The sequence below is a fragment of the Monopterus albus genome, unplaced genomic scaffold (genome assembly GCF_001952655.1).
Source record: "Monopterus albus unplaced genomic scaffold, M_albus_1.0 scaffold81.1, whole genome shotgun sequence".
Lineage (NCBI taxonomy): Eukaryota > Metazoa > Chordata > Actinopteri > Synbranchiformes > Synbranchidae > Monopterus > Monopterus albus.
The window spans coordinates 1586090-1607744 of record NW_018127961.1 but is presented as its reverse complement, the minus strand read 5'-3'; the positions used below and the strand labels follow the sequence as shown (position 1 = coordinate 1607744).

General features: G+C 41.1%; 3 protein-coding genes across 4 annotated transcripts in view; 1 reads left to right on the top strand and 2 right to left on the bottom strand.

Moving 5' to 3' along the window:
* The window catches only part of kiaa1143 (KIAA1143 ortholog), a 6576-nt gene extending 4758 nt beyond the window's left edge, over positions 1 to 1818 (bottom strand). The window contains exons 1-2 of the mRNA XM_020606772.1: positions 1530 to 1818; positions 1087 to 1237 (exon numbers count right to left, since the gene is read on the bottom strand). Of these exons, the coding sequence (XP_020462428.1) occupies positions 1087 to 1237; positions 1530 to 1733 (355 nt within the window). The 5' untranslated portion in view covers positions 1734 to 1818. The remainder of the gene's footprint in view (positions 1 to 1086; positions 1238 to 1529) is intronic.
* tmem42a (transmembrane protein 42a) lies at positions 1787 to 5302 on the top strand. The gene is made up of 3 exons (XM_020606773.1): positions 1787 to 2067; positions 2600 to 2746; positions 2834 to 5302. Exons 1-3 carry the CDS (start codon positions 1795 to 1797, stop codon positions 2972 to 2974), a joined length of 561 nt encoding a protein of 186 aa, XP_020462429.1. The 5' UTR covers positions 1787 to 1794; the 3' UTR covers positions 2975 to 5302.
* Positions 5303 to 5654: 352 nt separating this feature from the next.
* zdhhc3a (zDHHC palmitoyltransferase 3a) lies at positions 5655 to 20732 on the bottom strand. 2 transcript variants are annotated; one of them, XM_020606758.1, is made up of 7 exons: positions 20491 to 20732; positions 17246 to 17669; positions 16881 to 17005; positions 16577 to 16673; positions 16175 to 16256; positions 15623 to 15753; positions 5655 to 6518 (listed from the first exon to the last, which is right to left on the bottom strand). In XM_020606758.1, exons 2-7 carry the CDS (start codon positions 17585 to 17587, stop codon positions 6312 to 6314), a joined length of 984 nt encoding a protein of 327 aa, XP_020462414.1. In that variant the 5' UTR covers positions 17588 to 17669; positions 20491 to 20732; the 3' UTR covers positions 5655 to 6311. The 2 variants fall into 2 exon arrangements, with proteins under 2 accessions (XP_020462414.1, XP_020462415.1); XM_020606759.1 differs by lacking the exon at positions 5655 to 6518 and adding an exon at positions 10681 to 12043.
* Positions 20733 to 21655: the final 923 nt, after the last annotated feature.

Sequence of the window (21655 nt, the reverse complement as noted above, 5' to 3'; positions counted from 1 at the left end):
TTATCAGTATAAAAGACACCCAACCTCAAACAGTCACACTCCAAACTCCACTATGGCCAAGACCAAAGAGCTGTCAAAGGACACCAGAAACAAAATTGTAGACCTGCACCAGGCTGGGAAGACTGAATCTGCAATAGGCAAGCAGCTTGGTGTGAAGAAATCAACTGTGGGAGCAATTATTAGAAAATGGAAGACATACAAGACCACTGATGATCTCCCTCGATCTGGGGCTCCACTCAAGATCTCACCCTCCAGACGTGTCCCCCTGCTTAAGCCAGTACATGTCCGGGCCTGTCTGAAGTTAGCTAGAGAGCATTTGGATGATCCAGAAGAGGATTGGGAGAATGTCATATGGTCAGATGAAACCAAAGTAGAGCTTTTTGGTAAAAACTCAACTCGTCGTGTTTGGAGGAGAAAGAATGCTGAGTTGCATCCAAGGAACACCATACCTACTGTGAAGCATGGGGGTGGAAACATCATGCTTTGGGACTGTTTTTCTGCAAAGGGACCAGGACGACTGATCCGTGTAAAGGAAAGAATGAATGTGGCCATGTGTCGTGTATAGAAAGCCTTTGGAGGGAGTTGAAAGTCCGTGTTTCCCAGCGACAGGCCCAAAACATCACTGCTCTAGAGGAGATCTGCATGGAGGAATGGGCCAAAATACCAGCAACAGTGTGTGAAAACCTTGTGAAGACTTACAGAAAACGTTTGACCTCTGTCATTTCCAACAAAGGGTATATAACAAAGTATTGAGATGAACTGTTGGTATTGACCAAATACTTATTTTCCACCATAATTTGCAAATAAATTCTTTAAAAATCAGACAATGTGATTTTCTGGATTTGTTTTTCTCATTCTGTCTCTCATAGTTGAAGTATATGATGTAAATTACATCTTTTTAAGTGGGAGAACTTGAACAACTGGTGGCTGACTAAATACTTTTTTTGCCCCACTGTATATGCATCAAAAAATACTGTCATTTGTTTTGTGTGGTAGTAGGACTCGTTGCCAAACTTATTTCCTCACCACTTTCCAAATCAAACCTCTCTAAACATAAAAAGATGGTTGTGACTCATTCAGACTTACCTTTCTCTGCACCAGCTCCAGTGCGCATGTCACCCTTGAGCTTCTTTACTTCTTCTGCGGTCAGGTCTCCACCTTTTAAGACCACAACTTGAGGTAACTCATCCTCTTGGTCACTCCCGCTGTCATCATCCAGTGTTGGCATCACCTGGCGCTGAGAGGACAACGTTAAGAAGAAAGTGAGACGAGGAGGTTTTCCCCAGCCTGGAAATGAAGTAACCCCGTTTGAAACCGTGACATTCGGTGTGCGGGCTGAGATAAGAAGTAAATGAATCCCATCCGGAGGCTGTGTTTCGTTTCAGTGATAGTGACTCATTTTATCAGCAGACAGTGGGAAAAGAGATAACTAACGTATGGACAATGGTTTCATACACTGAAAGGAGCTAACGCAGACGCTGTTCCGAGTACGTACTACTAGCTTACACAAGCCAAACCAACATACTTACCTTTGTGTCAACAGTCGGTCCTTCTTTGTATCCGACATCACTTTTAAACTTCTTCAGAAAGGAGGGTTCCGCGGGTTTGACCCAGGACACACCGCTGGCCTTGTTTTTATTCATTGCAAAGCAGTAACTACACCAACACAAGCGCACAAAATAAAATACAGGCTTGGCTTTTCGATTAGCACAAAATTGACCAAAACATAACATACGTCATCAAAGTGTGCCACTATGAGCCACATGACTTCAGGGGTTGCCACGATTGGTGGACATGAGAAACAGTTGTCAAGATGGCAGAAATGTGACAGGGGGAAAGTATTGCATCTTCTGTACGGAGTCTTCTCACGGACGTGAACTGCACACATACATACATGTAGTTAAGTGTGATTTAAGCATGATTTCAGGGTCTTTGTACGCGTCACTTGCGGGTTTTTTGGGTGCCGTCGCTTCTTTGTCTGCCAAGCTGTCCCTCGGTGCGGACTACCTGAGAGACATGTGTGCGTCAGTGCTGAGCAGACATGGTGCGGCTACAGACTGCGACTGGGTGAGGCTCGGTTCACTTAACATTTAATGTCTATTTCTCAAACTCGACCTTTCTCTTGTAAGAAGACTTACATATTCTTACCATGGTTGCACCCAAGTATATACAACAACCTACAGAAGCCAAAGTTATACTAGCTTTCAAATAAATAAGAATTTATCAAAAGTAAGAGTTTTAGGGCTTATCTGTGGAGTGAATAAGATATTAATAAATGTTTTGCTGCAAGTTATTTGCTGTGTATATTTAAAATATACTCAAATTACAGTCATTTCATTGTGTTGTGTAGAATTTAAGAAAATCTAGTTATAGGTAACAAACATTGTGAGAAGAGAGTTTACACAGCAGCCATTTTGATATGTCACAACAGGAAATGCTCAAATGTAAATCATAACATTAATGGTAAATATTAACTTTATTAGTTGCACCTGTGCTGTTCCTGTCTGCTTTGAAACAGCTGTGTTCATGAATGACACTGCATAAACATGACTAATGATTCAAGCATTTGCTTTCACCTCTGACCTGTGTGTTCTTCCAGCTCCACATCCCATTGCGGCTGCTGTGTGGAGGCCTGCTATTAACCTGTAATGCTCTCATGTGGACCTTCTTCTCCAAGGCTCTCCGACACTGCTCCTCCTCAGCCAGAGCCACAGTCACTACCACTGCATTGAACTTCATCTCTTCAGTGAGTTCTCTGAAATTTCCTATGGTGAAAGCATTCATATTCATACTCTGTCTTCAATTCATGAGCCTCTTCTGTTTGTGTGTCCAGGCTGCCCTGGGGAGGATGATTTTTGGAGAGACCCATGGAGCTCTCTGGTGGGTGGGCATCTCCCTCACTCTATGTGGACTGCTGGTACTTTATGAATCCACATCTCAGACTGTCCCACAGGAGGAGGTCAAAAAGGACTAGTAATGTAATGAATTTGCATCCCATAAGTGTGCAGCCTCTGTTCTGCAGTTGCACTCTCAACATACTGTGGCAAGACTCCCTCTCAGACACTACTATGACTCATGTGCATAGCCTATGGTAGTGACATTAGCAGGATTTAATGTCAATACATTTCCATCAGTCCAAAATTCAAATAAACTTTGAATTATTCAATGTAGGACCCAGTGTCAGAAAGCTGGATCTCCGTCAGAGGCTGTGGCTCTTACATGGGGGAGGCGACAGTGGTGCGGTGGGTAGAGCAGTCGTCTCCCAACCAGAAGGTTGAAAGTTCGAATCTCGGTACCGGCAGTTCATGTGTCGAAGCGTCCTAACCTATCTTGGAAAGTGGGAGCTCTTCTAAAACTGATTTTGGGAGGATCTGGAAAGACTTTCCTGAGGGTGGGATCACTCTGAGAAGTGAGGAGAGAGGTTGCCTGGAGGAAACAGGAGATCATTCTTCACAAGTCTTTCACGGACCGACACAATCCTTTATTGGAAATCAGTTGGTTACTGGACACTTCATATGAAAGATCAGAGGAACAATGTCTCATGTCTCTTAAAGCTCACTTGGTAAGGAATTGTTTTTTTTTTCCAGTTTTAATTGTATGTTCAGAGACCACTATCATCCAGGACATCAGAAACAGAAGTGCTAAAAGTAGCCATGATGGAAAATGTACAAAATTGTGATATGCATTGATATAGTTATATTCCTCTTGTCACAGAATGTGTTGTATTTGTTAATAGTGAGTTACTGCCCCCTGCTGGCAAAAGGGGCAACCACCTCCAAACAGCTAAAACTACCACTCATTCCTGTCGGGCAGACCCTCAAGTGCAGTTCGATAAGAGCTAAAAGTTGTAGTTTACTGTGCAGCACCAGTATAGCAGGACATTCCAGAGTCACACTACCCCTACCAGCCAATAACTACTCTTCAGAAAAGAATGTAATAAACAGAAGTAAAGACAAGTAAAGTTTTAATACGGTGCACATCTGGTCCATCACATTGAATTAAAGGAATAATTTGACATTTGGTAAATAATCTTGCTTGCTTTCTTGCCAACAATTAGACTGATACCACTCTGTCTGGTAAATAGAAGAATGGGAAACAGCAGCTGCTTAGATTAGCTTAGTATAGAGACTGGACAGGGCGAACAGTTTGGCTCTGTCCAAATGTAAAACAAGAAGTTGCTTTCACACTTAGGTTTTGTGTGAATTTGTATAAAGCAGGGGTTTCCAACTAATTGTGGCTGAGGGACCACCATTCTTGTTATGAAGTAACTTGAGGACAACTGCTGTGAGACACACAGACCAGATGGGCACGATTTCCATCCTGAAAGTTAGGCTTTTCTAAATATGATATATTTGCATGAATGTGATTATTCACAAACAATAAGTAACATGGAAATCTGTTTTTAAAATAAAAAAAAAAATTCTACAGCAAAACTACATTATTGATTGCATGGGCAGGGACTATCTGCAATGCCTTTGCAGACCACCAGGGGGCCAAGGACCACTGCTTGAAACCCCTGGTACAAAGAAAACCAGATACTATGTGTTAAGTAATGTACTTTACAGGTTTGGGCCGGTGGACTTTGTTAGGTTTACCCAAAGACAAGCCAGCTGGCTCCCAGTCATGAGTACCATCTTGTCATCTAACTGTTGGCAGGAAAGCAAACCAACTTATTCCCCCAAACTATTCTATTCCTTTAGGTGACTTAATACTACTTTCAGGGATTTGGGTTAATGTATTAAAATAGCCTTAATGAGCATACAGCAGAGTATTTTATACATCAATAAAAACAGTTGTATTAAAATAAGTTACAGTAAAGTTGTCATAGTCTTAGCAGCCATGAGTGTTGTACCCAATCTATCTAAAATCAGCAGTTGAGGGGAGCCGACAGATGTTGCTGTTACCTAAATAAACCTGCCAGTCATTCAGTTCTTTATTATTAACATAGCTGAATCCCTAAGGCAATACTCAGCTGTACAGATTTCATAGGAAATTTCAACTTATTCTGGAATGTAAAAATGAAACCCAAATGATGCTATAACTCAGTTTGTTAAAGTGATGCAGACATGAGTGGTTCTCTGGCACCTATTTAACAGTTAACAGCCCTTATCCAGCAGCTACTTTTTAGCTTTCTCTATTACACAACTATCTCCTCATGAGGTCACTAGATGAAAATTGCAACTCTAGATACAGATGTCAGAATTAAGTTGTGGAGTTGAACAATAAGGAGGACCTGTACACCTCATGGGTCAAAAGGAGGGTGGAGAGGATCACTGCAGACGCCTCACACCCTGGACACAACCTGTTTGAACTCCTACCCTCTGGACGGCGTTACAGGTCACTGTGGACCAAGACAACCAGGCACAAGGACAGTTTCTTCCCCCAGACCATCACTCTGATGAACACTTGACCAACGACAGTACGACTGGACAATAAACCTCAGAGCAATAACTGTGAATATATCTCGTACAGATCATACAGATTTGTACAGGCCTCTGTTCTTGCATTGTTTACTGCCGTCTATACTGCTTATTTTGCATTGTTTGCACTGCTTGTTAATACTGCCTTTTTTTTTGTACAGCCTTACGCTGGTTTACTGTTTACTTGCCCCTCACATGGGGATATGTACAGTATATACCTGTACACATTGAGAGCCAATGTACCAGCGTCAAATTCCTCGTGTGCCCAACACACCTGGCCAATAAAGCTGATTCTGATTCTGAATAAATCATACAGTGTGTGTCATAGCTAAATGTGTTCCCACATAAGATGGATAAGGCACAAGGTGAATGCTCAGAAAAAGGCAGTAGAGAAAACTGCTTATGCTCCAGTGTTCAGTAATTAGTTTTTGTAGTGTTTTCCTGAGACTACTCCAAGATGCGAATCCCATTAACAAGGGAGCTGTGAATGCTTCCAGCTGCTTTTTTCCACCAGTTAGTTCTATTACACAGTGATTTTGGGGAAATACAGGCAGTTTGGCAAGAGGTTAGAAGTAAAAGAAAATTCCCAAAAATATCCTTTTGATTGTGCATGCAGTGACACTTCATTTATAAAAGGCCAAGATGCTGAAGTTTGGCAACAGTATTCAGTTTGCTGCCCTGCACACCATGCAAATGGCTGCACTGACCCTGGATGTCCAATATGATACTCTCACATACATAAGAAGTCATTTAGATGAAAAATATATAGAAAGTCTAGCTGGTTTCTCGCTATGTAAAAAGAACCAATAAAGTCTCGTGTCCCCAAATTTCAAAGAGATGTTTCTGTCTGCAGAGAAGCCTTGCCAGTCAGAAAACCTGCCTTCCTGACTGCTAGCTGAGTGGTATCTCTATGACATCCTCCGTGATGATCTCCCCTTGTGGAATGGTGACATGCTCGCTAGGGCTCTTCTTGCAGCTGAGCCCTGAGAAGGGGCTGCACCAGGACAGTGAGAATGGGCCTCCGAACGCCATTTGCATGGCCTCCCAACGTGGCATCTTCCCCCACTTCCCCGTCTCTCCCTTCAGACGCTCGATCCCCTGGAGAAGACATAATGAGGCAGTGAGGTGAAAGCAGTCGAGCCAAAAGAGACTGCATGTGTATCATATACATGCACTATTAATCACAACTCTAACAGAACTAAAACATTATGGGTTCACGTTTTAGGCAAGTTTCTTAGACACAAGTGAAAATATGTCTATCTTAACACATTACTCCTTTACCTAATGTGTGTTAAAAGAGTGTACAGTAATGCTAACAGCATTATGCACATTAGCACTACACACAAAGTACAGTTAAAGCACATTGGTATGTCAATCATTTTGCTGGTCTTTGATCATAAACCAGAGAAGTGGACAAATTAGAGTTTTGACCCAGTGATGGCGCTAAGTGAAAGTGAACAGATCAGTAAAGTTGTTGCATTAGTGAAGACCATATCCAAATTTCAAGGTAGCCTAACCCACCCAATATTTGTTGAATTTGTTTCACTCAAAACAAATACATCATCATACAGTAGCTGAAGAGTCAGAGGATCACTAAAATCATTAGGATTGGTTCTCTGGCTTCCGTGTCTGTATGAAATTCTGTGGCAAACCAGTCAGTGTTGAGATATTTCACATTTTAAATGAAAATATTTGTTTGCTGGCTGGAGTGAGCTGAGGTTGATGTTAGGTTATGATTTGGTGCCGCAGAGGCTGCTGTGAGGTTAAAGCTGTATTCAAGCTTTAGGCTGGTAGTGTATGTGGTCTGCCACAGCTCAGCAGGGAAACAAAGACATTCCCTCTTTGTAGTAAAAAGACTTTGGAGGATACACACAAGGTTGTTAGTTTTTATTGACTATTGGAACGGCCGTGCAAACGCTATAAGAAATTAATAATTGTGTGATTGCCTCCAGCAGAGTTGGAGTGGTCGTATAAACGCACCGTTACTCTGGTCACCCTCAGTAAATTAGGCTAATGTTGTTGTCTTTGCTAAAGTGAAATGGCAGAAGCTATTTCAGCATGCTGAACAGAGAATGAGGACCCCAAAGGGTCTTAGAAGTAGATGTGTGGAAACATTTTGGATTCAACCCCTTTCACACACACTGAGGTTTCAGGGGCTCTGCGAATGTGAAACAAGTATGTTAAGACCAGGGTCGCCTGTGATCAAATTGGTTTGAATGTGACTCTTTTTAAAATAAGCAATAGCCCTTTAAGATCCCTAATGGATTTATACTGACTTCTGCTGAAATCTGGAATGTAGCTCTGCACAGAAAACTGACTTTAGAGCCCATGTCTTATAATACACTACAATGCAAATGGATCGCTTGGTGACCAGTGTGGACTGGAGTTATTTTATAGTGACCAAATAACTCTTTCAGTGTACATAAGGCTTGTGAGTATTGTATAAACATAGACTTGAATACATCCTAACCATTCTTTTGAAAATTCTTGCATCAGTTCAGATTCATTTTCTAAAAATGTGCCCAAGATTTAATATTGCACAAAATGAGTTGCATGCACTTTAACAATGAAATGAAAACTAAGGGAAGAACCATGTCAAATGTTCACAAAGTGCATGCATCACAGAGCTTAGCTCACGCATTCATTCATAATGTTTGGTTGAATGTGAAAAAAAAAAAAAAAAAAATCAAAGTGCTCTTTGGCATTTGGAATCCGCATGCTGGTGATGTGTTCAGCTTGATGGAATGGCTATGACCCTTGTTTCAAGCTTACCTCTGTCGAGATTATACAGAGCTGTCTGCTTCAGAAAGCTCTCAGCAGAGTGATCATCAACCAAAGCCAATGCATGAGTGTGTGGAGGAGGTGAACATTGTATGGAAAACAGGCAGATTATAGAGTAAAGTGGGAGAAGAATGGAAGACAAGGACAGGGAAAATTTAGTAAGGCGGATGTCACAAACCACCGTCTGCAGGTAAAATAGAATTGCAAATTCATTAAAAATCAGAAAGTGAAATATCTCATTTAGGTATTCAGACCCTTTGCTGAGGCACTTCAAAATGTGAGCAATGCTTGAGATGTGTTTAGAACTTGACTGGATCCACACTGCATGTCTGGACAAAATCCATCAAGTCCATGAAATTCTCTGCAGACCTCTGTGATAAAACTGGTGATGCACAGGTCAGGACAAGGGTCTAAAACCGTTTCTAAGGTCAGAGTGATCCAGGGCCACAGTGGCCTCAGAAACTGTGAAATGGAAGAAGCGTGGAGCCACCAGGACTCTTCCTAGAGTTGGCCGTCTGACCAAAATGAGTACCTGAGTGAGAAGGACCTTGGTCAGGGATGTGACCAGGAACCCAGCAGTCACTAACAGAGTTTCAGAAGTCATCTGCTGTTAGAACCTGCAGGAAAGAAGAGCATCTCAGCAGTTCTCCATCAGTCAGGCCTTTATGGTAGAGTGGCTACACAGAAGCCACTTTGAGTAAAAGGCCGATGAGAGCTGCTCATCGTCTGCTCTTACCATCCCTACAGTGAAGCATGGTGGTGGCAGTGTCATGCTGTGTGACAGGGAGACTGGTCACAACTGAGGGAAGGATGAATGCAGCCAAATACACAGAGGTCTTTGAAGAAAACCTGGTCCAGAGTGAACTCAGCCTGAGACTGTGGTGACGCTTCACATTGCAGCACAATAATGTCCTAAAGAAAACAGCCAAGACATTGGAGTGACTTCAGGACAAGTCTCTGACTGTCTCCGAGTGCTACCAAAGGGGCTTCTACAAGGTACTGGATGAAGGATCCGAGTACTTTTTTTTTTTTTTTTTTTTTTAAGTTTCAGTCTTTGATTTTTAATACATTTCTCATTATGGGTTATTGAGTGTAGATTAATGGACAAAATGGCAATTTTTTCCATATGTGAAGAGGTCTGAATACTTGAGCTACTGTATTTGAGCATAATAACTGCTCCACCGTTAAATATAAGCAAACATCTTAAAAAGCAAGCCAACACAGTTTTTGCATTGCAACTGAGAAGTATTTATTCTCTGTGCATGTGCTGAAATATCATCAGAATATATAGAAAGAATTAAAATTTCTGTAAAAAACAAGTCATCTCCACCATCACTCTTGGCACCTTCGTACCAAGTGTTATACATTACTAAACTAGCCTTCACTTGCACCATGCAGTCAGATACATACAATGTCATGTGAGCAAAGAACAGAAGAATAAAATGCACACTGTAGAACAGAGAGCAACTTACACAGGAGAAACTCTTCAATGGTACATACAAAATGTGGGTTAGCCATTTTTGCACTTGCGTAAATGTTGAGTGCTGAAATCTGAGTTAATACTTTGTTAAATGCGCTGCAGTTGTGTGAAACAGTACAGAAACAGCCCAGCTAATATCCAGCTGCTGCATAACAAGATGCAGTGCTACATATTTTTATATAGTGCTTCCCTTGAACTCTGCACAGGCTTTAATATGTTTTCTCCTGTGCAGAAACTTTGTCTCAAAGCTTTCCCCGATAATCATGTAACTATGGGGGTTCACTGAATTTGGCATACAATCACAACATCAAAGCACCACAAGGGCTTCGAGCACAGAGCCTGTTCCACTGGCTACTGATCATGCGAACACGCACACACAAACACACACACACACAGACAGACACAGACACACAAGGTGTTACTGCGGGAGACCGAACCATTTTTCAATGTGTTGCGACACAGCTGATGACAGACAAGCTGAGGTTGACATTTGTACTGACTGAAACCTTTACCTTCCTACCTTACCTTACATTTACCTTTCCAGCACTGCTAGAATATTTCAGCAAAACCTGCCAGGAATAAAGACAGCTGGCATTTGATCCTGGATTTGATTCTGTTTGGGGAAACAAACCTCCTGGCTTGCTCTGGTCTAAACACATGCGCGCCCACACACTCATACACCAGCTGTGATCATGTCAACCATGTATCAGAGAGGAATCAAGGAATGTTCCACACTCGGGCAACATGTACAGTGGTTTCAGACAGTAATCAGACCTTGTCACTTTTTGCATTGCTATTGTGTTACAGATGTAAAGCTACAGTTTGTACCTTAAGGTAACATTAGCATGAAACTGATGTCAATGCCCTTCAAAACTCTTTAGAAGTCAATATCTCTGCACCGGTGCCAGTGCTGTCTCAGTGAGTCTGGTTACAGGAGGCTTCGACAGCACCTCTCCACATTAAGACAAGTTTTGGAGCAGATTTCTACAACAATTATATTTCAAAAAAATTATATACTGTAGCTTTAACTTGAAATGGATAAATTTGCCATTTTAACCAACACAAAGTGTGCAAAAGTGACAGTCTGAAAAAACTGGGATCAGCGCAACCCTTATTGTAAGAATAGATAAAACACACCAACCTTACTTTCAGAAGAAGGCACTGTTGATGCCCAACCACATTTCCATAGTCATAATAAACCAGAAATCCACAACAATAATTGCAAACGGCTCGTCTATGTGCTGTATTTGGCAACATTTGAAAGTCTTGAACTTTTGCAGAATGGTCCCCACAAGACGTCTGATTGTAGAGATTCAACCTGGATCAACCTCTGGCCAATCTTTAATTTATTCTAGTGGGGAGCCATTTACAAAGTTTACTTTGTCCATGTCTGGAACACACTACTAACTACTGCCTGACAAGAGCGAGATGTAAAGGGTCATTTCATTCTAAAATTACAAAGACATTGCAGGTTCATGGAATCTTGGTTGTGATGCTTCTGAGCTGCGAGGAATGACAGCAACTTAAATGGAAATTGTATTTCCAGAAACAATGCCCTGGTTACTGGACAACCCAGTGTGAATATTTGCTGATTTGAATTGTCATTGTCTTTGAATATGAATACTTTTGACATAATGATGGGCATTTTTCACTATTTTCTGACATTTTATTAATGATCAATCAAAACAATTCTCGAGATGTCAGTCTACAAGGAAAATGATACTAAATTGCAGCTCTAAAGGAAACTCCATTCTCTTCTATTGTATTGGGATGACAGGAGAAGTTTCAGGGGCGGATATCTCAGAACATTAACAGCTAAAACTGAAACTATCTGCAAGCCCAGACACCAGCAGGGGAGGATGATAAAATATGACTTTGTGGTAAATTTAGTTGAAATAACCCTTCACGAGAAAACAAGACACAGCCAGAGAGGAGAAGGCTCCTGATACAACACAGAGAGGAGGAGATCAAAACTGATCACAGTGTGTGCAAAAAGGATTCACAAACTGAAAGTGTTTCTTTATCTCTGCAACTCAGCTCGTTCAAGACAACATCAAAATGGATGTATAACGCACTTAGTTTGGCAACACAAAAAGCAGATGATGTCCATGGCTAATATGGAAGATACAGTGTAAATCACGTTCATACTGCCAGAGCTGAACTCAGCGGGGTTGGGCTGGGCCTCGGCCCCTACGCTGAGTTCTCACACCACATATTGGTATGTCTCAGCTTTCCCATGGTCAGGGGTGGAGAAGGGACTAAACCACAATAAGGAGAAAGGGTGTCCGAATACCGCCCTCATGTTCATCCACTTAGTTTTTTTAGCCCATCTTCTCTCTTCCTTTTTCAACTGCTCTATGCCCTGAAAATAAGAGACAACCAAACTTCAGTTGACATGCTTTTGTGACCCTGTCAGTAATCACAAACCAAATTCTAAATACTAATTTCTTTTAGCCCACTAAACATGAAAAATCAAATAAAACCACAAAACCAACATTTCAGACTCTGTGATTTCTCTACAAGCTGCTCTGTTACCTTTCCCTCTGGCTGTTGTACAGTATGTCCAAGATAAAATGTGTAACCATATCTCTGGAGTTGCAGACAAAAAGAAGTTCAAAGCAGAAAAAGCAGTTTAGTTTGGTGAGTTATTATACAAAAGCACACCAATACAAGTGGCAAAATTATTTTAGCGCAACACCAATCTTTGTAGTATAGCGATTCCTTCTTCCACTGATACATGTACACCTGTAACTGCCAAAAGAAAGAAAACAGCTGAGTATCAAATCTAAATTTGAAGTGGATGGAGATTCTTTCTCCCTCCCTCCTCCTTTCAGCCTCTCTCTCACAAAAAAAAAAAAAAAAATTTGTTTTGCAAAGTATGTGGTAAGCAGGGATGCACTGATACCAGTATCGGGTATCAGGCCTAATATCAGTCTCTAGTACTGGTACTTTTCAAAGTACCAGCACTAGGGGGGTCACATGCACACAGTAATAACAATGATGTCATTTGAGTGACAGTCAAAAACTGCTCGAATACAGCATCCTCCCTCCACCTTGGCCTGATCAGAAGCTTCTCCATAAATGTCCAACAAATGTGAAATGTCCTCGTCTCTCCGCTGACCCTGGTCACGGCTGTTGATCCGCTTTGTGTTTACCCTTAAAAGGCTGACACCAAGTGATGACAGCAGGTGATATGCACATGTGCAAAGTGAGACACTTGAAAAGAAACACTTGAATTGCAATCTGACAGCACACGATCAGAAAATCATTTCATCTTAACAGAAGGTCGCACACCTAAAGAGGTTCAAACCCACAGTATGTTGTGTAGTAGGCTACAGACATTCAGTTAGTTACATGTTATGAATGGTGCTTTGTCATCTCAAGAAGTTTTAAGGTCATTTGCGCAGCCTCCTGTTATATATTTTATTTAATCACAATTAGAAAGTAAATCTTATGAAAATAATGTCACTGTCCTTTTATGGTTATTGTAATTTTTATAGTTGAAACATTCCATTATTATTAGAAAGTACTTGTTTAGGTATTCAGCCTTGGCAAAGACTCAAATGGAAGTACTCATACAGTTAACCAGATGTCATGTTAACAAACTCTCATTTTGGCAAATCAGTTGAACATGTACTTTATGCATTTAGTCCCTTAAATATTAGGTTTGGGATTTTTCAATTTGGCCTGAAAAAATTATCAACATGCCATGTGTACATGACAATGGGTACTAATCACATGACTATCCTGAAAGAAACAAGGGATAAAATACAGAATTCTCGCGTATAAGTTGTTGTTATACTAGTGATTACTACTTAAGGTGTGCTCGAGTGAACTTCAAAGTGAGTTTGTACATCACAGATTTGATAGCTGAAGTATCTTTGCAGTTTGGACCTTTGGGACACCAGTAAAACTGACACCTACTCTGTGTTTGGATTATATTTGTGTGCATGCAACATCTTATCTCTTATTTTCTTGTTTATTCCTGCCTCATCTGAACCTTGTATGAAATAAAACCTGGTTTGTGTCAGCATGTATCCATTGTTCTGAAAGAAAGAATCAATGGGCAAAAGCATTCCATTGATTTTCCCCTGAGAGATCCTAAAAAGACCAGGCTGTGGCCAATAGCAGGCAAACTGGACATAAATACACTGTTTGCAAAGCTGAGAGAGCTGCACGTATATGGAGCCATTTCCACAGTTGGAGAGGTGCTATAAGAGAAACACTGAAAAGCACAGCTAACAGCAGCTAACAGGGGGTAAGTGCAAATAAACACACATTATAAATACACCGATCAGCCACAACATTATGACCAGGCCTAATACATAGGAGTCAATGTGGCAGTTGGTTGTCACTCATGTCACTGAGCATCTTCTGTGAATCCATTTGCTTCCACAGTTCTACTGTCAGGAAGAGCACAGATGTGTCTACGATTCAGTGAAAAACCTAAGTAAAAGGAGTGAAAACTGTGGTCGTGAGGACAAGTTGGAGAGAATTATTTAGTCAGTGTTATTCACCTCACCTGCCAGTGGTCATAATGTTATACCTGATTGGTGTACATGTTTATCAATCAGCCAAACTAAAGTCGTGTGTAAGATAATGGTCCTAAAAAGGTAGCAGTGACAACAGTCAGCACTTCACCTAGAGTGGTAGCAGAGACAGTGTTTCAGAATTGTAGAGACAAATGGTAGTTAACACTGATTATACATTATGTCTTCATTAACTTAGCCAACTATTTGTTGTTTGGGTCACATCATAAAACTCATGCATAATCAGTGTGCAGACAAATACTTACTTATTTATCTATTTTATATTTCATTTGTATTTTGTGTTATTCATGTGGACGGCAAAGTAAGAATTTCATTGTACAGGGAAACATGTTTCCTAACTGTGCATATGACAAATAAACACTTTGAAAAACACTATAACGTCAAACAACACTGACTCTAATTAGCTTGGTGGGACAGTGAAGCTTCATTTGAACGTCTGAGTGCTTTATTTCACAGAGGGAAGGCTGTGTATTTTGTCCCACATTGCTATCAGTTGCAGCTAATGAGCTAATTAACATTAATTCCATGTGTTAGTCAAACCATTTTTTGGTGATCCCAGGTCATTTGTTTGATACCAGGAACTATGCAAACAGGTGTTTATTATGCATCTGATGGCTCAGTATATGATACCATGTAATGATGCAAATATTGGGCACTGTTGTCGTCAGATGTTGTCTAGTCCATATGCCAAAGCTCATATCACAATGTCTATTTACCAATATAGCCTAGTTAAAGTAATTCACGTCTGCATCAAAATGGAATTTTGCTGCGTTATGTGCAGTGTTTTGTGTGGGGAGTTTGTGGATTGAGTGTGCAGAGCAGAGCTACATGCATCTGTCAGATTCAGTGATTTTGCGACCACTGTGCTGCTGCCATACACCGCTTAAACACTGGCTCTGCACTGGTCTTACATCAGCAATGCTACACAGCCACAGAAGCAAATTTACTACCAAGGCATTCAATTATGAAGTTTCTTTCTTTTTGGCAGTTACTCACTTTCAGACAGTGTTTTCAGTCTGTTTTATAGATAATTAAAATTTTGGGTTTTTTTTCCTCTCTCTTTCTTTATTTAGTCATTTTAGTGAGTCGCTAAGACAGGAAACAAAGGAGACCTGTGACAAAGGTCGGCATATGGTGTGCTATACTGTAACAACTTGGCTATTGTGGTGCCCCCAACAATGTTATCAGTCTAAGCTGAGACTTGGGGGGGACTTTGTTGTACCTTACACCGTAGAGGGAGAATCACCACCTATGTAGCTGTAACAGTTTGAATTAGGTTCAAGGTAATCATGTTATAAAAGCAAAGTGTGACAGCAGCTGAAGAGCAGAAGGAAGTAGTGAGGGGAAAAAAGGACAGGGAGAGAAGTGCTGGTCACTGATGGGTCACTTACGGTCTCGTCAGTACAGATGGAGTGGATCTGGGTGCCAAACATCACAGAGGTGAAGATGAGGAAGAGGAGACCCTCAAAGCACAGGAATATGAGGAGGATGACTGTTGCTGGAGGAGAGAAGGAACTGCACTCTACGGGGTAGAGGCGCATGGAGGAAGACAAGTGGAAAGGCAAAGAGGATCATATGAAGAACTGCTACACAACAATCAAAAGACACCAGAGTACTCTACTGCAGACTCATCTGAGGCACTACTGTGAGGATGCAACACGTTAAAACAATTCTGCCCACCTGTCATCTGCATCAATATGAGGGAAAGGCTAGTGAGTGTTTGAGATCTGGGCTTAGGCTAGAGCATGTATCGGGCCACATATGTCTGTCTGAACTTGAGTTTGTATGTTGTTTTTCCGGTTACAATCAACATTTTTCTACAGTGAAATTACATTGTGAGGTTAAGACTGCAGTTTTGATAGACCTAAGAAAAAAGGCTCTCTTCTTTCATCTTTTTTAGGAGTAAAGGAAACTGGGGGATACAGAGGTTTAAAAGCACTCACTTGTCCAATCATCTTCAAAGCAGTATAGGAAATGGAAGACCACCATGACCAGAGCGTGGAGAGAGATGAGTGCAATATACATCTAGGTTTAAAAAAATGAATAGGGACACAATGAGGGACAATTCACCACATATACTAACTGCAAACAGAATGGTAATCACTGAGGAATCCCTCTCATCTGCATCTGTACAACATTACAACATTACAACATCATTGATTACCCAAGTAACACCTCCTTTCAAAGAGTTACAAAGTTCCTCACACACAGATACCTGTGTTACCTCACAACTGTACTGTCAAAAGGCTGAAAGTTGGTCTTTGACAGTCTTCTTCAGTTTAAAATCTAATACAGGTTTTTGGTGAGCACACATCATAAGACACTCACTGCTGCAGTGAACTTACTGTGAAAAGCACAAAATACTTTTGGTTGTTCTCCCCAACACAGTTATTGACCCAGGGGCAGTGGTGGTCCATCTTTCGTATGCAGCGTTTGCAAACACTGTGAGAGACAGCAAGTTACATGTATGGAAAAGATGAAGCAAACGCTGTAACAAAACTCCAAGGCGACAACAACTGGGCACAACAACAACTTTAGCATGACTTTGAAGTTGAACAGCTTGACTTCTTCACCGTACTGAAACACTGCAGCTCTAAGCACGCAGTTGGCTTTGTGAATACAGAATGCTGCATGCTCATTTTGCCCTACCTGCAGTGGTGTGCTCGGTCAGGCTTGATGCTGCAGCACTTGGGACATTTGTAGACCACCTGCCCTGGTTTCAGCTGAAGGCTTTCTATATACTCCTTAGTAGCGTTCCCTTTTGGCACCGCCCCCTAGTAGGAAACGACACCACACAAAAGATTCCGATAAGGTAAAACTGAGCAGAATGTGCAGCTCATTAATAAAATAAATACTGTAGGTAAACAGAGGCTAAACGTACTTTAGTTCCATAATACAGGGTGGGCCACGGAAAAGTAGCCCGAGCAAGTGGACTGTTTTGGAGTTGGGCTACTTTCCGTGGTCCACCCTGTAGTTCAGCTCCATTAATCAGGACTATTTAAAGCTCTACTCACAGGGTCAGTGCACATGGCCCTGAGGTGTGAGGCAATGGCAAGGAAGGCCAGAAAGTTGAACAGGGCCCCGTTCACAATGCTGTATGTCAGATTCTTGGAGGGCAGCAGCATTACAAACAGCACCACAAACTCAGCATACAACACCAACAGCCAGGTGATGATGGCGCACACAATGCCGCATGCGTCCCTGATGAACCACATGGCGGAGGCAGAGGAAGAAGTGATGACATCTTTGGAGATGGGGATGCGCTGCTCGGGCTGTAAGCAGCTGACTCCTGCCCTGTCCCCAGCCTGCCTACGCCCATGCTCCACATCCCTGCATCTGTGCACCGGGCTCTTCATCCTTCATCTAAGCTAGGTGCCTGCTGCTGTTGCTGCCACCAAACCCACTGCACCTTCAGGCCTCAGTCTCGGTCACCGCATGCTACGGAAAAAAGAGCAAGAGGTCAGAGACAAGCCCACAGTTTGAATCTCCAGAGAATCTCTGAGGGGGAAAAACATTATATTAATGGTTGAGTATGTTGTCCATATGCCTCAGATTTGTCTCATTTGTGTGGCTAAAGATTCAGGAGTGGATATATGTATATCTGAAACAAATGCAGACACAGACAATGTTCTGTTTAGAGGTTAAACAAATACTGTAATTCATTAGTTCATTTTAGGGCTGGACCCAAATATTCAACTATTCTTATATTTGTTCTTCGGGTAGGTAATTGGTCTTTAACTTTGGTGTTTGACTATTCAAAACAGCAGGAAATGCAGTCTGAGTCCGATGATGAAGAGGAAAGAGAACACAGTGGAGAAAGTGTGGTCCCCTGCTACTCGTATCTCTAAAAACATTGGAGCAAGTCTCCAAATACGCACGACTCAGATAGACCGACCAGATATTCTGAATCCTAATGGTAATTTCTTGCCTGGAAAAAAAACCCTCAAAAGGTAGAGTAACATCAATCCTAGGACTAAATATTCACAGATTCAAAGTTGCTGAATAATAATAAGTTAGATGTTGTTAAAACACAAATGAAGCCTCTTTCCAACCACAGTAAGGTAAACAGACAATAAGCTACAACCTCATTTTGATCAAAAAGAGAGGTTTCGATGAAACAGTGTTGGCTGTGACACAGAAGTGCAGGGACCATCTACAAAGTTCAACAATGAAATGCCACAAACTTTTTCAATATCTTCACTCTTAGACACATTTTTCCAAACTAAGTGTTGTGGTATAACCAACAGACCTGTGAAGTGAAGTGATTTTGGTGTCACTACCCTAATGCAGTGGTCTATATCGCTGCCATGTTTTTGAGATGTGTGTGTCACGCAAACAATATGTTCCTGTATTAATCATTCCAGCTGACTACACTGCCTGTGTCAGCCTGCGTATCACTTGCTCTTTATGCATGTAGCTGTGACCCAAAGCATATTCTTATGCTTCAAATCTAGTTTTTCTGTGCTATGTGGATAAAATGCTCCAAAGAATCCACCAAAACAATGAAAGCTCACTAGTTCCAACCAGAACTCCACCAAAACAGAGAAATACATTAGGCAGACAGTTAAAAAAAACATGATCTGTCATCTGTTACATCAATCATTCTAAATATGCAGTTCTTTTTAAAATGTGTAGTTTATTTTGGAGTTTTACCACAGGTTGGATACACTGTACATGCATATATTTCACATGTAGCCAGTAATTCCCTCATTGTGTACTATTTGTCAGAGTTTTGGATTGTAGATTTCCCTTTACTATGGCTTCTGTAGGCTCCTCTGTGTGCCCTTTGCATATCCAAAGCGGGACTAAACACACACCCAGTGCACACGAGCTGCTACGCCCTGCACAGACTATGCTATCGGTGTAGACACAGCTTAAGGGAGTATCTCTTTTTGGAGTATCTCTTTCTAGAGTTGCACTTTGTAGACAGAATAACAGAATAATAATAATAATCACCTTTATTTGGCCAAGTATGTTACACACAAGGAATTTGTTTCTGGTACAGAACCGAGGCAGCCATCTGCGGCGCCAACTCACACCGATGGCTCTAACCATCAGTGGCAACTTGGGGGTTCAGTGTCTTGCCCAAGGACACTTGGACATGTGGACTGCAGGCACCGAGATCCGAACCGCCGACCCTCCAGTTGGTCTGCTGAACTACAGCTGCCCCTGCAGTGCCTGTGTGCTCATCTTGTTCACTGTTGAGCGCATGTCTGAACGAAGCCCTGAGAAACATGAGTTCCCTATGTCTGAATGACAGAAAGCCATCACTTTAACAGATTAATGGCACCAGCAGAGGGTTGCAGGCCCATCTCAGCCAAGAATGGAGATGTAAGCATTCAAAAATAAGGGCAAAACTCCGTTTCATTTTCTTATTGCTATAGACTCAGAATCAGAACTCTTTGCAAATGTGCGGTTATGACCACCTGTACAAACCATAAAGCAATGAAATGCAAATAATTGTTAGCTATGTTCTACAATGAATCATATGACTCAGCAGATTTGTGAATGACAACAAAAGCATCCAATGCAGGTAATTATTACTGAAACTGAACTTTCCTCTTCTACAGTAAATTATACAGTGTAAGCTGGCAAAAAAAATCTTCCTTGCATTAAATACAGACCATAAACACTGTAACTCTCAGAATTGTTACCCCACAAAAAGATTATTCAAAAGGTACAAAAACAGACAGATTTAACACATTTCAATATTGAAGTCATAATGTATTGTATAATATCATTTGGGATCAGGTCTAAGCTGTCAGACAAATATCTGGGGAGTAAGAACAGTCAAGAGTCTTCTGCCATCTGGATGTACTAACACCGACATCCCATGACGAGAAGCCTGTGTGTGAGAGGTGATCAGGGGAGTCGTCCTGTCAGCCCCTTGTCACTGCAGGTGGACTCAGTGCCACAGTTCCTGGAGATGTATGGGAGATTACTGACTGGAAGTGGATGGCGAAGTCATTGACAGGTGGCAAACTATAACCTAGTGTCCGTACCGACACTTATTTAATTAACCCTGGATAATGTTATTGACTATTATACTTGTGTATAAATCAGCTCTTGTGGGTGAAACGGTCTGCATTTCTGTGTTAGGTAACCTTAAACACACTACTAACGTTAGTTTAAGCCAGGTAAGGTGAGAATAAAATGACTAGTAATGTCACCACTGAAATCACACACATTCACGCCGCGTCAATCCATTTTTGTTTACGCTAGCTACTTAGCTAACGTGCCAGAGTGAACATTTACCAACCTGCTTGCATGTACACTTCAGTTGTAACGCGGTAACCGCCCGGGGACGTCTGTCTACCTTTACTTCAGATTAATTATCATTAGATGCCACATAACCTTGCCTAAAAGGTAACCATCCCTGTGGCTAATTTAGCCACAGTTGAGTTGCTCCTTCTACTGCTCCCGTTCACCGACAACAAGACGTCATGACGTAGGGGAAACGAGCCAATGGGATAATCAGAAATGCTCCCACGCATGCCCAGAACAGGTCCCGAAAACATCCACACCATGGTCCACACACGCATATCTAGCTATCTATCCAAATTTTTGCAGCCTTATTCCAAAGGCAAACAAACCAAGGTTGTGTGTGTTGTATCATATCAGTATATATATTTTGAATGATCAGAATTCACTTGTAAAACCGGAACATCTGAAGATTCCTCTAAGGTTTCATATGAGGTAGTGCCAGATGGTGGTATTAAGCCTATTTTATTTTAAAGTACTTATTTTTAATCTCAAGTAGACAATACCTCAAATGAGTCATTTAAAATTAGTGCAAAATTACATATCAGTTATATTTGCTGCTTGATGATCTGAACAGCGTCATTTGAAGATGATCTTTCAATGTGAAATTTCCTGGTTGACCAAATTAACCAAGACACTGATGTTTTGAGTAGGCCTGTTTCCTAAAATGTACTCCTTACCCTTATTTATACTGCCTTAACATTTCATTGTTACATTTTACACATTTTCATTATCTAACTATTCTGTAATAGCCTACATTTAAAAAAATCAGAGCATTTTAATTCTTTTATCATTTAAGCCAGATCATTTAATATTGGTATTCTGTGTTCTATGTTCTATGATTGTGTGCTCAGTATACAGTTTCCCTATGACTGATTACTAAATCTTCAAAGTTAGCAATTTGCTCAACAGTCATACTAATATATACATACTAATAATTACTAATAGTAATAATGCCACTGTTGAATAATCATCAAGTTTAATTTTGATTGATTAGCTGACTTCTGGATGATAATGTGGTTGAATAATTTATTAACTAGTATTTTAACTTAGCTAGTTAATCAATTCAAGGATTACATTTGCATGCATTTAAAATTTGTACTGACAAGTGAATCACATTTGAACTTGTATTTTTCATATTTAGTAAAACCATCACTAATTCA

Excerpts from the sequence above, each read along its gene's own strand:
- tmem42a (XM_020606773.1), top strand. The coding sequence starts at position 1,795 with ATGAGAAACAGTTGTCAAGATGGCAGAAATGTGACAGGGGGAAAGTAT. Across the intron at positions 2,068-2,599 it reads CGGCTACAGACTGCGACTGG|CTCCACATCCCATTGCGGCT; the intron begins GTGAGGCTCGGT and ends GTGTTCTTCCAG. Across the intron at positions 2,747-2,833 it reads CATTGAACTTCATCTCTTCA|GCTGCCCTGGGGAGGATGAT; the intron begins GTGAGTTCTCTG and ends TTGTGTGTCCAG.
- zdhhc3a (XM_020606758.1), bottom strand. The coding sequence starts at position 17,587 with ATGAAGAGCCCGGTGCACAGATGCAGGGATGTGGAGCATGGGCGTAGG. Across the intron at positions 17,006-17,245 it reads GGGCCATGTGCACTGACCCT|GGGGCGGTGCCAAAAGGGAA; the intron begins GTGAGTAGAGCT and ends GTTTCCTACTAG. Across the intron at positions 16,674-16,880 it reads GACCGAGCACACCACTGCAG|TGTTTGCAAACGCTGCATAC; the intron begins GTAGGGCAAAAT and ends TGTCTCTCACAG.